Consider the following 17,180-nt stretch of genomic DNA (forward strand, 5'->3'; position numbering starts at 1 on the left):
TTAAAAAAGAAAAGAAAAAAACCACAGCTGCTTAAGTCAGGGAAAGTCTCTAAAGCAGCATCAGTTGCAATGCAAGAGGTTGCAGCTGGTGGAGAAAATGGTTAGACCTCTCTCTTTTTTGCAGAGAAGCACGTTTAAATGTCCACTAGAGGATCTTTGACTCACAGAGTCACAGAGGAGTAAACTGAATTGTAACACACTCTAAAAGTAAACCGACACTTGTTTATATAAGGTTTTATCTGTCTCTACTTTTACACTAAAAATGTTTTCAAAGAAACGTGATTTGGAAGAAAATGAATTATGTTTTGCCTCTTCGGACTGATTGTTAAGAATCCATTGGGTCAGGGGGTCGCTTTGATGTGCGTTTCCAGTGGATGGATTCCTTTCCCTTTCCATTATAGCCCAGTAATCTTCCACAAAGCTGCTTTAGAGACTTTCCTGGGAAAAGTTCAAAGGAGTCCTTGTTTAACAACACACAGAGAGATGAAAATGTCAGAGAGACAATCAAAAGTCATTCACTGGAAACAGTATTAATTATTGCGCAAAGCCAAGATGCCCTTTTCTTGACAGCAATAAAAAACAACAACACATGGATGGTGAAAGCATTTGCTGTTGCAATTTATTAGAGAGATGACTGTTGAAGATATTTCTTGCTGTAAAAACATGACACAGTTTTGTATAACATTAGTGGTTTTAGCAACATAGGCTACCATCCAGTGAGCCTTAAGGACGATTCTTCACTATGTACTGGACTGCAGACTACATGTCTAAATAGGGGTTATTCTACGTACCCTGAGCCTGTATTCTGCTATATCACCATTAGATGAATACGTTAACCCCAGCTGGTCAGCTCTACATTTTTGTGTGTGCAAATGAAACAAATGTTAGATTTTGCCCATACTGGGGAAATAAACTATCTTCCTACTCTGCCCTCCCCAAACACCTGAATTTTGGGCTCTCCCTACAAAACTGATTGGCGATACATATAGGATAAATAGAAGTACTTCATATATATATATATATATATATATATATATATATATATATATCCATTTTAACAATCCAATCAAATCACATTAAGTACTCCAAATTACACAAATACATATCATATAGTCCAAATATTCTGCCAAATTATAAATTTTTGTTGGGGCTTCCCATGCTTCAAGTTCAGTGGGGCTCTAATCATCTTACGTTTCTACTGCCTTGAGTTTCCAATAGTTCCTTCTTTAAATCTTCCTGTTGTTATCCTTAAATAGAAGTACTTCTTCGCACCATGCACAATTAATTTCATAGGCCTAACTACCATAAATTGCTGTGAGGAGGGCCACTTAGCATACGTGGTTTTAATTGATCAGGGAGAACAACTATCAGTTGAGATACCAAAATGAAATGTCATTTTAGAGACAACTGACATCTGATGGCAGATGGAGAAGAGCCCAGCCCAGGCACTGTGTATAAACTTCCCCAAACCATCTAGCAAGCCACATGACTTGGCCAAAGGACTCTGGCATTGATAGGCCTTCAGTCTAATCTAGCAGGACTCTCCTTACCTGCTATTGCAACAACACATTTCAATACAGTTCCTTTTACCAAACACCGATACCATAGAAATTCTATCCCTTTTCAGAATGATAAGGCTCTAGTGCAAGCCCTATCAATGCATGCTAGATCACAGCAAGAACTAGGAGTAAGATGCTTTGTACAGCCTTGTACAGTCTTCCAAAGCAACTATTCTATTCCGAACTTCAAAATAGAAAGCATAATGCTGGTGGTCAACAAAAGAGGTTTAAAGATCTCTTAAGGCAAATCTTTAAAAAGTAGTATAAACATCGACAACTGGGAAACACTGGCCTGCGAGTGCTCCAATTGGAGAACAGCCTTTACCAAAGGTGTCATGGACTTTGAAGACGCTTGAACTCAGGACAAAAGGGAGAAATGAGCTAAGAGAAAGGCACCCTTGGCAAACCCTCACCGTGATCAACTCCCGCCTGGAAACCTATGTCCCCACCATGGAAGGACGTGTGGATCCAGAATTGGCCTCCACAGTCACTTACGGACTCACTGTTAAGACAGTCTTCTTGGAAGACAATCTTACTTGGCTACGAATGATCACCAGAGAAGAGGAGGTTCAAGGATAATGGAAGTTGGAGTCCAACAACATTGGGAGGGCCCCAGGTTCCCCACCCCATCATAAAATGCAAGTGTGACTTAAGCAATGGGCCAGGGCCTGTAGTTCAGTGGTACATCCCCCGATTTGCATGTCAAAGGTGCCAGGATGAATCCCTGGCACTTCCAGTTAAAAGGATCTCAGCTGACTTCTGATCTTGGAGAGCAGCTAACAGTTGAAGGAAACTGTACTGTGCTAGATGGATCAATATGACCAAAATAGTTTCAATGGGAAGGAGGGGAAAATTTTGCCCAGGGCCAACTTATTTCCTTGGAAGATCAGTAGCACAATTCTAGTTTCCCCTAGCTATATTCTTGAAGGAGCAGGAACCTGGAAAGTATCTAATATGGTCAATCTTACTCAGCTACAAGTGATCGCCAAAGAAGAAGACGACAGCCTAAATAATCAAAAGAAGAAATTAATGTGTAAGTTAAATCAAAATCAAATGTTCAATGACTTCATTTATTTCACTATAGTAATTTAGAAACTTTGCTCCGTTTCTCTCACCACCTGCCTATGGTTTCTGTACCTCATTGTGGACCTTAAGAAAAAGAGTTAAAGGGCAAAGGAAATGGAAATAATTCTAGGCACTGTCACTGAATGAAACTTAGGCATACTTCTAAACATCACCACTCCTCAGGAACAAACCCACTGGAACTGCTTCTGGAATCATATATTTTGCCTTTAGTGAAAAATCAGATTTTTTTTGTATCCCTGCATTTGATCAATGATATTTACTGAAACGAGTTAAGTAACTAGCTGTTAATATGGTTAAGGATGTGTGCCTTTAAATCACAACTGGTACTTGTATTAAATGAGTTGTTCCAAAGAGGAGGAGAAGAACACAGATGGTCCTTTGGTAACTGTGGATTTGGCACATCACCTTTAAACAGATTGTTAGGCCAATAGTAACATCTCCTGTACGAAATGTGTTGTGTATCAAGCCTGCAATCTTCTTAATAAACAAGGGCTTTGGGTAGAGGTTAGGAAGCACTTGTAACACGTGTACTTCAGTTTTAATGCACTGTTTGTTGGGGAGTGGGGGAAAACCATTTGAAGGAGTTAATGTCTGTTCTTCTGCTGCTTCCCCCAATGTGGCTCTACAGCTCACACACAGTACAGTGGTACCTTGGTTCTCAAACTGAATCCGTTCTGGGAATCCGTTCAACTCCTGGAATGGTTAAAAAACCAAGGTGTGGCTTCCGATTGGCTGCAGGAGCTTCCTAAAGTCAAGCAGAAGCTGCGTCGGACGTTCGGCTTCCAAAAAACGTTTGCAAACCAAAACACTTACTTCTGGGTTTGTGGCGTTCGGGAGCCAAAACATACAAGTACCAAGGCGTTCGAGAACCAAGGTACGACTGTCTAATAATTGCTTCATTTGCAATGTAAAGTGCAGGGCTCAGCTCAGCGGCGTAGCGTGGGTTGTCAGCACCTGGGGCAAGGCAAGTAATTTGCGCCCCCTAACCCCTAACCTGCCGCCGCTGCCAGCTTCTTCTTGCTGCTGCCTGGTCTGGTCTGGTGTGGTTCTCTCCCGCGCTCAGCGCTGCACTGGGCGGCCGCTGCACTGTCCCTCCCCCAGATAGTCCCTCGCTCTCTCTCCGCACCGCACGCCTGGCACCCACCCCCTCCACAGTGGGCGGCAACCCAGCGGCTCGGATCGGATTTGCACAGCCAGCACTGCAGTGAGAGAGAGTGAGCCAGGTAGGGGCAGAGAGCTGCGAGTGCGAGCGCGCCCCCCCAGATGTTGCGCCCGGTGCGACCAGCCCCCCCCTGCATCCCCCACGCTACGCCACTGGCTCAGCTGTGGGCAGAGGACCCTTAATTCCGTTGCAAGCCTTCCAACTTTAGTTGGAAGGAAATGCACCTTTCTCTGCAAATGTATGTTTCTCCTGGTAAATTTATTTCAGAATCCAGCAGGAAACTTGTTTGGCAGTACCAAAGCTGTCAACCTGAAATGGACATAGAAGTAGTCATTATAGTAAACCTGCTATTATAATATTACCAAAGCAATTTTACAGCTTAATTTAGACCCAAGCATGTTTACCATTGGCATCCTGCTGAATACATTAGCCTGGATTTTTGTTATTTATTTTTTTTGGTCTACTGAAATATTGTTCCAATCATTTTTTAGTAAACAGTTACATCACCGGGATTAAGTCATCCCTGACAGTGAAGTGCGCATTCCTATAGAGTGAAACAGCTGAACTAAGTTTTACTATGTTTAAGAAAAGAGACTCTATGTTGGCATTTTCCCTGCTTATTACAGTCTGAAAACATTTCTATTTAGAGGCAACGGGCTCAGTTTTATTTCAGGCAACACTCCCATAACAGTCCAGCTTTTTTTTAAGTGTCAAATTTAGCAAAGAAGTGGGGGAAGATAAAAGAGACAGAAAATCCCCCCAACAAAACAATATACGCTGTCAGTTCGCATTGAAAACATAACAGCCATCAGTACTTCTCTCTAAAATATGTAAGTTGATATAAACCCTCCAAACATCCAAATTGGTGCTTATAAAAAAATATGTTCAAATGTAGCAAGGGCAGTAAAGTCCCCAGACCATTTGGAGTCTCTTGGCAACCATAAGAGAGATTTGCCTCAGATGATAAGTCATGGGTTTGGATTTAGGATTGAACTAAAAAGGACAGGAACATTTTGCATTCTTACAAACAAACAAAAAAACCCTCTAGCCAAATGTGCAATTTATTTAATTCAATTGTTACTAATAAGTTTAAAAGCATAAAGTACAATGGATCATAAGGAATATTTTAGGGGGTTGGTTTTTGTTATTCACATGAAAAATATACAGTATTGCCCTAGTCTTTTCCTGCTGACTTGGCATTTTTTATCAATTTGTACATAAACGAGAAGAAGAAAAGGAGGTTGTCATACTGTCCTTCATATTTTTCTTTCAAGAATTCCTTATGATAGTCGACTAGGAAATAATAAATTGCTTCGATGGTAGACAGGTACGTCTCTGGCTTTCCTTTCTGATGACGCCAAAAGCAGGTTTTCCGCGACTTCAGTTCAATTTGCAGCAATCCTGCATTAAGAGAGGTAACGAAACGGAACATGTATGCGCTAAATTGTACATATGTCTCAAATCAGCTACTGGTAACAGACTGATACAGAGGTTTTCAACCTGTGGGTCCCCAGATGTTGTTGGACTTCAACTCCCATCATCCCTAGCTAGCAAGGCCAGAGCTCAGGGATGATGGGAGTTGTAGTCCAACAACATCTGGGGACCCACAGGTTAAGAACCGTTGCCAGACGCTCTCAGGCAGAGGGGAGCTCTGGTTATAGGAAGCATGCAACTCCCTTGTTACAACAGCTCGGGTGGCTACTGGTCTGTTTCCGGGCAATCTCAAGTGTTGGTTATGGCCAAGGCTATCTGAAGGAACCTGCCCAGGCTTTTAAGATCTTTGGTCCCACCACCCTCACAGGCATGGTTGGTGGGAAGACAGAGAGGACCTGGTTGGTGGCTGCTCACAGATTTTGAAACCCCCTTTCTAGAAAAGTTAGACAGGCTCCCTTCTAGTAGCTTTTCCACTAGCACAGGCATAGGCAAACTCGACCCTCCAGATATTTTGGGAATACAACTTCCATCATCCCTAGCTAACAGGACCAGTGGTCAGGGATGATGGGAATTATAGTCTCAAAACAGCTGGAGGGCCGAGTTTGCCTATGCCTGCACTAGCAGGTAGAAGCTTTTTAATTCTTTATTATCTTTTTATATAGGTTGGAAACCGCCCAGAGTGGCTGGGGCAACCGAGTCAGATGGGTGGGGTACTACTACTACTACCACTAATAATACAGTGGTACCTCGGGTTACAGACGCTTCAGGTTACAGGCACTTCAGGTTACAGACTCTGCTAACCCAGAAATAGTACCTTGGGTTAAGAACTTTGCTTCAGGATGAGAACAGAAATTGTGTGGCGGCAGCAGCAGGAGGCCCCATTAGCTAAAGTGGGACCTCAGGTTAAGAACAATTTCAGGTTAAGAATGGACCTCCAGAACAAATTAAGTTCTTAACCACTGTAATAAATAATAATAATAATAATAATAATAATAATAATAATTTTATACCCCGCCCATCTGGATGGGTTTTCCCAGCCACTCTGGGCAGTTCCTAATATTAATAATAATTTTAAAAAGCAACAAAACATCAAACATTAAAAACTTCCCTAAACAGGGCTGCCTTCAGATGTCTTCTAAAAGTCAGAGAGTTGTTTATTTCCTTGACATCTGATGGGAGGGCATTCCACAGGGCAGGCGCCACAACCGAGAAGGCCCTCTACCCTCTGATGATGATCATTAATTCCAATCAGCCTTTGAGAACTGACTGTTTTTTAAGGAAAGGGTTTTAATAGTGCTGTTCTATTTTTATTACCCTTATTTCAATAGATTTGTTTCTTATATTTTTAAAATTCTACTAGAGTTTAATTACATTTTAACGTTAATCTTTTATCCTTTTGTGTTTTATCTGTGTTGTTTTGATTTGTGGAAGCTGCCTTGAGTCCCAGTACACGAAAAAGGCAGGCTATAAATAAATATAACGACAATTTCATTTCTCTAATCAGGAAACCAGTCCACTTAGGGGCTGGATGCAAGGGACTGTACCTGGTGTTGGACCACAAGGCATTTAATTGCGACTAGAACCATGCCCATGTATAGCTATGGGGATCCATTGCTTCATCTGTATGGATTGTTCAATTTGTTCATGCATAGCAGTAATGAGACTGATGTGTCAAGCACATCCCTTCGATTTGCACTTTTATTAATCTGCAGCACTGGGCTTTAGAATTTGGTATTAACATACCTTGGAGCCTCTCATCTGTGATTATTTTGTTTGTTTGATTCCAGGTGCTATCAATAAATACAATTCTCTTCAACGGAGCATTTCTGCTCATGCTATGAAACTGGTGTTCGCCCAAGTCGCTTTCACTGCCTGACTCTGTTTTCGCACATTTGAGGACTGGTTCTGCTGGTGAGTCCTCGTCACAGCCAACCTTCTTCTTAGATTTGTTTTGCAAACAGAGGGGAATGTCATTTATTGAAACTGAATTAGGCCCAGGAAAGATAAGTGCAATCTAGAAGAAAAACAGACACAATGTTGGAGTTATTTGGGATGGGAGGGATCCGTGCAAGGTACCACAGCTACTAAAAAAAAACCCAGAACTACCTCTCAGCACAGCATCTTCATAAACACTAATGTCAACAGGAACCAACAAAAGAGCAAGTGGCAGGGCTGTAACATGATCCTCCCTCTCATAAAACATGCAGGAAAGAATGGATAGACGCAGGGCAGACTCTTTGCCTGCTCACAAGCTGGACTAACCAATTTCTCTGACACCCAGAAGCAAAAACTGCTGGTGGGCAGGGTGTGTGTGTGTGTTTGTGTCACATCCTACCCACCCCTACAAAAAGTGAACTTGTCGCAGTATTATATTATATTATATTATAATTATATTATTATATTATATTATATTATATTATATTATATTATATTATATTATATATTAATTTATACCCCACCCATCTGGCTGGGTTTCCTCAGCCACTCTGGGCAGCTCCCAACAGAATATTAAAAACAATACAGCGTCAGACATTAAAAACTTCCCTAAACAAGGCTGCCTTCAGTTGTCTTTTAACAGTAAAATAGTTGTTTATTGCCTTGACATCTGCTGCGAGGGCGTTCCACAGGGCAGGCGCCACTACCGAGGAGGCCCTCTGCCTGGTCCCCTGTAACCTCACTTCTCGCAATGAGGGAACCGCCAGAAGGCCCTCAGCGCTGGATCTCAGTATCCGGGCTGAACGATGGGGGTGGAGAAGCTCCTTCAGGTATACAGGACCGAGGCCGTTTAGGGCTTTAAAAGGTCAGCACCAACACTTTGAGTTGTGCTCGGAAGTGTACTGGGAGCCAATGCAGATCTCTCAGGACCGGTGTTATGTGGTCCCAGTGGCCACTCCCAGTCACCAGTCTAGCTGCCGCATTCTGGATTAATTGCAGTTTCCGGGTCACCTTCAAAGGTAGCCCCACATAGAGCGCATTGCAGTAGTCTAAGCGGGAGATAAGTAGAGCATGCACCACTCTGGTGAGACAGTCTGCGGGCAAGTAGGGTCTTAGCCTGCGTACTAGGTGGAGCTGGTAGACAGCCGCCCTGGACACAGAATTAACCTGCGCCTCCAGGGTGCCTCAGAAAACCTCAGAAGTCCCCATGCGGTATTCTATTCTGTCTCCCCACCAAGGGAAGTATTAAGAATTTTGCAGGCCTTCCAACTCGTCACAGAAAAATTCTCTTGAGGAAAAAGGCCTTGTGTAGAGGCATTGCCTCCCTGCTCCCTCTCATCAGCTAAGAGCTCACATTCTCCTTCCTTGTTGTGGGGAAGAGATTTAGATCCAGCTCCTGCCTAATTATAATCTAGCTAGCTGGGGCAAGTCCCTATCAGGAACCTAGTCCGGGGAGACCCCAAGTTGTTCAAATGGACTAGGGCATTTAGGGCAACACCCCTGGCCTGCTTAGTTTGGTCCTCCACCAATGCTTCCTTCTACCCCGTACCCTAACCATGCCAAATCTCCTAAGAACCATCTTTCTCCACATGACTCTCAAACTCTGTGCAAGCATGGCTCTCACTGATGTCTGTTTTTAGCTTTCTGTTTTTAGATTTATATATATATATATAATTACATAGTGGGACGTGGGTGGCGCTGTGGGTTAAACCACAGAGCCGAGGACTTGCCAATCAGAAGGTTGGCGGTTCGAATCTCCGCGACGGGGTGAGCTCCCATTGCTTGGTCCCTGCTCCTGCCAACCTAGCAGTTCGAAAGCACGAAGTGCAAGTAGATAAATAGGTACTGCTCCGGCGGGAAGGCAAATGGTGTTTCCGTGTGCTGCTCTGGTTTGCCAGAAGCAGCTTAGTCATGCTGGCCACATGACCCGGAAGCTGTATGCTGGCTCCATCGGCCAATAAAGCGAGATGAGCGCCGCAACCCCAGAGTCGGTCACGAGTGGACCTAATGGTCAGGGGTCCCTTTACCTTTATATAATTACATAGCAGTATATAAATATTTTAATAAGTAAATGTGGAGGGCCACAGGTTAATCGTCCCTGGTGTAGACCTACGTAGGTGCATACATATCCTTCCCTCTGTAGGTAAAGTACAGTGGTGCCTCGCAAGACGAAATTAATTCGTTCTGCGAGTTTTTTCGTCTTGCGAGTTTTTTCGTCTTGCGAAGCACGGTTTCAATTTTTTCAAAAACATCTTCAAAAACCTCAAAAAAGGCTACCACACCGCGTGCTATGAGTTGCTCCCCGAAGTCGCAACTGCACCTCTTCAAGCAATGCACCCTGTATTACTGTAACGGTTTTAAGAAAAAGGAAACAAACTTGCAAGACGTTTCCGTCTTGTGAAGCAAGCCCATAGGGAAATTCGTCTCGCGAAGCAACTCAAAAAACGAAAAACTCTTTTGTCTTGCAAGTTTTTCGTCTTGAGAGGCATTCGTCTTGCGAGGTACCACTGTATCTCCAGAGTAGATATTGTGTACATCAGGTCTTAGAAAAGCAAAAAGTATAATATCTTGCCTGTCAAATCAGGAGGAACCCAATACAAGTGGCAAATGCAATATAAAATATGGTAACTGGGCAATTGTGGTGTATAATTTAGAGAAGTGGAGAGTGGGGGAGCAAACAAGCCACTTATTTTTCCCCTTTTCTATGTGCAGAAGGGATTCCAAACTCCAGGTGAGCCCTGATATTCTCTTTGTGGAAATTTGGAACACTAGCAGCATTGTGGATTTCATAGGCATCAGCAAGAAGGAAAGAAGAAGGAAAAAATCAAGTATCTCCCCCATGCTACGTCTAAACAACCCCTTACTTCGTGTCTCATTCCTTCGTAGTCTGGAATACAAGGATATGTGTAAATGGTAACTTCTTCGGGCGCCAGGAGCTTGGCATGTACAGCTGTGCTTTTGCCATCCGTTTCATTGGGATGCTTAATGATGTCAATTTTCAATGGAAGCTGCAACCAAGAGCACAAGTACATATATTGAAGCAAAGGCACTCCCCATTCCATTTCATAAGAAAAAGTAAGTAACTGGCTGAACATTTTGCATTTGGGTACAGGCAGCAGAGGGGACGCGGGTGGCGCTGTGGGTTAAACCACAGAGCCTAGGACTTGCCGATCAGAAGGTCAGCAGTTTGAATCCCCGCGACGGGGTGAGCTCCCGTTGCTCGGTCCCTGCTCCTGCCAACCTAGCAGTTCGAAAGCACGTCAAAGTGCAAGTAGATAAATAGGTACCGCTCCGGCGGGAAGGTAAACGGCGTTTCCGTGCTCTGCTCTGGTTCGCCAGAAGCGGCTTAGTCATGCTGGCCACATGACCCGGAAGCTGTACGCCGGCTCCCTCGGCCAATAAAGCGAGATGAGCGCCGCAACCCCAGAGTCGGTCACGACTGGACCTAATGGTCAGGGGTCCCTTTACCTTTACCTTACAGGCAGCAGTGCACAAGATACACACACTTTGCATCAGTGCATATTAAAAATCACTGCTTTCCTCAGCAGATCTGCTTAAAGCAGTGGGAACACACAATGACCAGACAACTTCCACCAAAATAAATTGTTTCTGAGCCCTATGGGTCAAAGCAGCAGGGTGCAGACTGACTGAATGAAATATGTTACTGCCTTTTACCCAACCTACTCTAACTGGAGGTCATCTCCAAGTTCTCAGAAAGACAACTTTCCTATTAAAAAGGACCTTGGATAGCAACTGATTTGCAGTACTAGGGATTCCATCTGGAATCAGGGGCCCCTCTTCTTCTTGTACCACTAGAGTTTGGCAAGCCTGTAGCAAGCTCTGAAGAAAAACAGAGTTTTGGGTTGCCGCAGCTTGTTTTTAAAACTATATTGCAAAAACATGAGTCTCACTTCATTCTTCCCCAGTTCGTTTATTAGAATGATTCACTGTGACCAAAACTTGCTAAAATTGACAAATTAGATCAAAAATAAGATATATCTTGCACTAACCTTCACAACAGGAATTTCTCCAGTGGGAACAGTTTCAACTGGAACATAGCATGTGTAACAATAGAACATCCTTGAACTATTACATCTGGGACATTTTGATCTCCCTTGTTTTGGGGCTCTTTCAAGAACAGTCTGAGGTGCTAGATGCAGGTTTTCAAGTGGTGTTTCCTGCAACATCGACGTAGTCTGTGAATCTAAACTATTCAGGCCTTCAAAATTTCTTTTTATTCCCTGGTGGCTCTTTTGGTCATCTTCTGAAATCACAGGTGAATTGAAAGACATCTTACTTTCAAGTAATATCCTTGGACCTGTTACAGGGAGAATAAAAATCACAGCAGCTTTCAACAAGGGCCAATTTTCACAGAAACATTTTAACAGTCACAGCAAAACTTTTATGATTTTAGATCAACTTAAGTCAATGGCTAGTTTGATTTTAAAAAACAAAAACAAAAAACTAGGGGTGCTTTTTGAAGGTCTTCTTTTTTGGAACACTTTATGGTGGGACATATCTTCTGAGGACTGGGTACAAGATTGCGGTCTTAATGTCTTCCCGATGACTGCATACACGTATCTTTGGGGGGGGGGGGACGTGTATTTAATTTAGTACATTTTTTTAGTGCTGACTGGGCCTGCCAAAAAGCCAGATTCAGCTTCTGATGTGACACCGCTAGCCTGCATTTAGGTTGGTTTGCAGTGGAGTGTGCAAAACACCTAATTCAATGCATGACAGTGGCTTAGGAGGAATATTGGAAGCTGCCTGATACAGAGTCAGGCCACTGGACCATAGCTCAGTACTGCCTGCAATGATTGGCAGAGTCTCTCCCTAGCCCTGCCTAGAGACTGTCTGCATTTAAAGCAAACACTCTTGCCAGTGAGCTACAGTCCTTCTTCCCCACATTGGGCCATAAGGTAATCCAATGGAAAGCAGGATCTACCTTTTGTCCCACATCTCTCATAGGCAGATTTTGAGAATTATCTCCTGCTTAAGCCTTGGTTGTTAAACATCTGCTTCTCAATAGTTTAAATATCTGCTTCTCTAGGGTTTTAATTCTAGGGCCCAACTGATGAGTACAACACAGTAGTTTCCTACACTGATATGACAATGTGTTTTTTAAAAAAACCAATTTAGCTGTATTTGTAAATGTATTTTGCTGGGCTTCTTATGTTACTGTATTCTTATTTCCTAAGTCACTTAAGGGCCTTAGTGGGCCAGGTGGTGGGAAAACACTTAAAAACAAATAGGTAACTAGGTAGACAGACACTTATGCATAAATATGAATACATTAAGGTGCTTATCTTGAATGGCCGAGACAAAATTACAGATAAGCAGGTTATTTAGCCTATAACAGTGCAATCTTATATATGTTTACTCAGAAATAAGACCCACTGAGTTCAGTGGGGTGGCTTCGCTCCAGGTAAATGCATGTACCACAACCCAAACCTTTGGAAAAGTCAAGTAGCCCTACAAATGCAAAAACAAAGCAATTATAACATTTTCTCTGTAAACATTGTCCACGGAACATTGCTAGTTTATATATTTTGCCAACCGTCTGGAGTTAACATTTGTAATGGCTGTTTATGTAGTGGTACTTTTTAAAGAAAGCGATAACTTTCCAGCTTCACAAAACTTGGAACCGTCACTTTTCTTGGTGGAAGAACACAGCAACGGTACTAAATTTGTTTTTGTTGTTTTCATGTAACAAACCTCACTTCCAATTTGCAGTTTTAGTGCTTTCTCCTCCTGAATGGGGGAAAAAATTGAGTCCGTTTACTCTGGAAAGCTTGCAAAGTGTGCGAAGAAAGCATCTCAGGTTTGGGCTAAAACCTTCTAACCACGCAGATTCCTCAGCGAGAGAGCAGGAAGTTATTTTAATTTGTTATGCATTCCCAGCCTACAAACTGATTCGTTTTACTATAATGTCTCATGGCAGATTGGTGTTTAAATCTGAAGCCCCAAAGGGCTGTCATTGAGACCATACGGGTGAACGCTGCTAACAAAGGAAAGGCAAAAACTTCCACAGTCTCCTGAAAATGTACCTGCAAAGTTGTCACTCTGAATTTACATTGCTTGAGACAAGTTAACATATGCAGCACCTATGCCACACATTACATGGAGGGAGGGGGATATGCGCACAGGCGTATGAAACTAAGACCGTGCAGGTTTCTTCCCATGAACCATCTCAGTTGTGTTCAAGCTAGTTCTTTCTTCACTCAGAGCACAGAGGTTCTGGCACAAGGTATTGTACCTAGGGTGGCCAGATGCAAAATACATCACCTAACTTCTGAAGGTACAGGAACCTTTTTGGATTTTTGCAACAAGCCACCCAGATTCTAATGTACTCCATTAGCCATATATATCCATATATATCCATAGTGGATACTGCTGACAACAGGAAAGGCAACACCTCTGTGATCTCATGGAAAAGTACAGTGGTACCTTGGTTCTCAAACACCTTGGTACTCAAACGCCTTGGTTCCCAAACTCTGAAAACTTGCAAGAGTTCCGGTTTTCAAATGTTTTTTGGAAGCTGAATGTCCAATGCAGCTGTCGAATACTGTTTCCGGGGCGCCTGCACCAATCACAAGCTGCACCTTGATTTTCGAACATATCGGAAGTCAAACAGACTTCCAGAACGGATTAAGTTTGGCGCTTTTTGTTTTTGTTATTTATTTTGCGTTTTTGTTTTTGAGGCTTTTTCGGTTCATTTGTTTTTGTGACTGTGTGGAACCCAGTTCAGCTACTGATTGATTGATTGTGTGACTGCGGGAATGGATAAAAGCCCCCCATCCAAAGAATGACTATTATCAGTGCAGGTAAGAAAAAAAATTAATTGTAGTTTTTATCATCTACAATACTGTCTTATTTTATAGTACAGTACATTGATTATTGCTTTCATTTTATGCATCAATGGTCTCGTTAGATAATTTATGTTAAATTGCTGTTTTAGGGGTTGTTTTTAAAAGTCTGAAACAGATTAATCCGTTTTGCATTACTTTCTATGAGAAAGGATGCTTTGGTTTTGGAATGGACTTCCGGAACGGATGAAGTTTGAGAACCAAGGTATCACTGTACCTGCAAAGTTGAGCAAATAAATTACATCTTTCACATTTTGTCAGTGGAACTCAGGCACATCTTGTATTAATGAATGCTTCATTCCAACTGCTGATCACAGTCGCAAATTTCTGGCCAAGAACCTTAAAGCCAAGTTGGATCACTGTTACTTGGACTGCATACACACTACAGTGGTACCTCAGGTTAAGTACTTAATTCGTTCCGGAGGTCCGTTCTTAACCTGAAACTGTTCTTAACCTGAAGCACCACTTTAGCTAATGGGGCCTCCTGCTGCTGCCAGAGGACGATTTCTGTTCTCATCCTGAAGCAAAGTTCTTAACCCGAGGTACTATTTCTGGGTTAGCGGAGTCTGTAACCTGAAGTGTATGTAACCCAAGGTACCACTGTATACCTTTAAAGCACATTTCTCCCCTCAAATAATTCTTGGCACTGTAGTTTGTCAACAGGTTGCTGGGAATTGTAACAATAAAAGAGGTAAATACATTGCCCAGAATTCTTTTTTTTGGGGGGGGGTAGGGAGATGCACTTCAAATGTGTTTTAAAGGTGCAGTGTGTATGCAGGTCCATAACCATTACCAAGATTTCTTAGCTAATATTTAAAATGACAGATTCCACTTCTAAGTCTCCCTCCTCCAATTCAACACCAGCCCAACTTGTGGATTGCACTAATACCACACACAGGAAATATAAGATCATGCCTTTCTCACAGATGCTGGAAGTACTTGCTGCTTTCTAAAATCAAGCAGTTCAGCAACTAGGAAAGTACAACTGAGGATCATTCTACAACATTTTGAGAAAATGCGGGAAGGGGAAGAAATGACTTCCACATGTTCAGGAACCACACTGGTAATTCACTGGAGTGGTACAATAACTGGGTGTTGTTTGCAACCAAAGGAGATCAAAGCAGTTGGAGAATTCTGATTTCCCCCAGTGACCCAGTCCTTATCTTCATTGTATCTTGTTGCCTACTCAAATCATCCCTGATCACTGGTTCTGCTAGCCAGGAATGATGGGAGTTGTAGTCTAACAACAGATGAGGACCTGAAGTTGAGAAAGGTTGATCTATTCAATGTGTGCTCTGTTGTTATAAACACAGCCTTAAGTGACTGGAGAGTAAGCAAATACTGTATTCTTGCAGTTGAGGAGACTCCAGGTTTTCATTTTGCCTCATAACAAAGTTTAGGCATCACATCGACTAGATGCCCAAGGTCAAGTTGTCTGAAAACCTGTGCCCATATTGCTTTAAGCTCCAAAACACATCTTTGCTTAACTTTATTAAGAACTAAGGCCTACATGCATTTCCTTGAGGGTAAATCCTACAGGGTGATCAACACTCTAAAATCAAACTGTAAACCTGCAAGCCCAGGAGAAGTACATTGTTCTTCACCAAAATTACTGGGGCCTGCTTGCTCTAAAAGCACCATTTCGATTTTAAGGCCACAATCCTATGCGTACTTACCTTAGAATAAACCTCAATGAAAACAATGGGTAAACACATGCTTGCTCGAAAGTAAGTTCCATATTGGATCCATCAGAACTTTCGAATGAATGCATTCTATGTTTTGCATCACTGCTCTCTCTTTTTTTGGTATATAATTTTATTAAGTTTTCTGTTTTACAATTTAAAATACTCCTTTTACATCCTTAAGACATCAATGACTTCCCTTCTTCTCTTTCCATGGTTCATTTTACATATACTAAATCCCTGCATATAAGAAGTGAGGTTACAGGAAACCAGGCAGAGGGCCTTCTCAGTAGTGGTGCCTGCCCTGTGTTGCGCCCTCCCATCAGATGTCAAGGAAATAAACAACTACCTGACTTTTAGAACACATCTGAAGGCAGCCCTGTTTAGGGAAGTTTTTAAAGTTTCATCGTTTATCATGTTTTTAATATTCTGTTGGGAACCACCCAGAGTGGCTGGGGAAACCCAGCCAGATGGGCGGGGTATAAATAATAATAATACTGTAATTACAAAAACTATACCGTTCAGTATTCCATTACTGCATCCATCAAATCTTGTTTACACTTTGAAATTTATCAGCTCTTAAGCTGATCGCTCGCACTGCGTTTTTATCATGATGAAATAAAAAAAATCCTTCCAGTAGCACCTTTAAGACCAACTAAGTTAGTTCTTGGTATGAGCTTTCGTGTGCAAGCACACTTCTTCAGATACCTGAAGAAGAAGAAGAAGATACCTGAAGAAGAAGTGTGCTTGCACACGAAAGCTCATACCAAGAACTAACTTAGTTGGTCTTAAAGGTGCTATTGGAAGGATTTTTTTTATTTTGACTATGGCAGACCAACACGGCTACCTATCTGTAACTTTATCATGATGATTATTGCTGTGCGTTCCTGTTGTAAATTGGTGCGAATACAAAACAACAACTGTTACGATCTCACACATTACTATCGCTTTTGTTAAACCATGCACAGGATCGGGCAAAGAAGCAACTTGGGAGAGGGTCCGAGGAAGCACCTCGGGGGGGGGGGGGACAAGGAAAACCTCCATTGCCCTCCCCTCCTTAATGGGAGATCTTCGGGGCCTCCAACCCCCTCCCGCACCCCCCCCCCTCCGGATCCCCAAATAAATAGAGAGCAGCACTTCGGTCTCGTTACAACGAGCACCCCTTTCCCGAAGAAAAGGGAAGCCAACCTACTTTTTGCAAAGCCTAGGGGTTCTTCCCTCCGCCTCCTCAAGGTTGGAGGGGGGTGTCAGTCACAGCCACTGCACCGTAGAAAACGACGTCTGTCTCCGCTACCACCGCGTTGCAGCAGCAGCAGCCGCCACACAAACACCCACACCCGGAAACGTGCGTGTATATATCTTTGCGTAGCTAAATATATATATATTTGTCGAGATACCTGCCTCGAGATCGGAACTCAAGGGCCGGGGCCAGCGGGGAAGGCCGGAAGGATTTGAG

The 17,180-nt window shown here is 42.8% G+C and overlaps 1 protein-coding gene and 1 long non-coding RNA gene across 6 annotated transcripts; both read right to left on the reverse strand.

Annotated features, from left to right (window-relative positions):
* Nucleotides 1–592: 592 nt before the first annotated feature.
* LOC308462730 lies at nucleotides 593–3,834 on the reverse strand. Its single transcript, XR_013979276.1, has 2 exons — nucleotides 2,354–3,834; nucleotides 593–2,323 (listed from the first exon to the last, which is right to left on the reverse strand). It is a non-coding gene; the product is annotated as an uncharacterized lncRNA (long non-coding RNA).
* A 609-nt stretch (nucleotides 3,835–4,443) lies between these two features.
* Nucleotides 4,444–17,139, reverse strand: DTWD1 (DTW domain containing 1). 5 transcript variants are annotated; one of them, XM_080980527.1, is made up of 5 exons: nucleotides 16,917–17,139; nucleotides 11,187–11,440; nucleotides 10,041–10,184; nucleotides 6,985–7,255; nucleotides 4,444–5,208 (listed from the first exon to the last, which is right to left on the reverse strand). In XM_080980527.1, exons 2-5 carry the CDS (start codon nucleotides 11,361–11,363, stop codon nucleotides 4,982–4,984), a joined length of 819 nt encoding a protein of 272 aa, XP_080836653.1. In that variant the 5' UTR covers nucleotides 11,364–11,440; nucleotides 16,917–17,139; the 3' UTR covers nucleotides 4,444–4,981. The 5 variants fall into 5 exon arrangements, with proteins under 5 accessions (XP_080836653.1, XP_080836649.1, XP_080836650.1 ...); XM_080980523.1 differs by having other exon boundaries at nucleotides 11,187–11,494; XM_080980524.1 differs by lacking the exon at nucleotides 16,917–17,139 and adding an exon at nucleotides 16,243–16,341 and having other exon boundaries at nucleotides 11,187–11,494.
* Nucleotides 17,140–17,180: the final 41 nt, after the last annotated feature.

This window comes from Podarcis pityusensis (genome assembly GCF_964106645.2).
Source record: "Podarcis pityusensis genome assembly, chromosome: 14".
Taxonomy (NCBI): Eukaryota; Metazoa; Chordata; class Lepidosauria; order Squamata; family Lacertidae; genus Podarcis; species Podarcis pityusensis.

Excerpts from the sequence above, each read along its gene's own strand:
- DTWD1 (XM_080980523.1), bottom strand. The coding sequence starts at position 11,468 with ATGTCTTTCAATTCACCTGTGATTTCAGAAGATGACCAAAAGAGCCAC. Across the intron at positions 10,185-11,186 it reads GAGAAATTCCTGTTGTGAAG|CTTCCATTGAAAATTGACAT; the intron begins GTTAGTGCAAGA and ends TCTTGGTTGCAG. Across the intron at positions 5,209-6,984 it reads CACAGATGAGAGGCTCCAAG|GATTGCTGCAAATTGAACTG; the intron begins GTATGTTAATAC and ends CTCTTAATGCAG.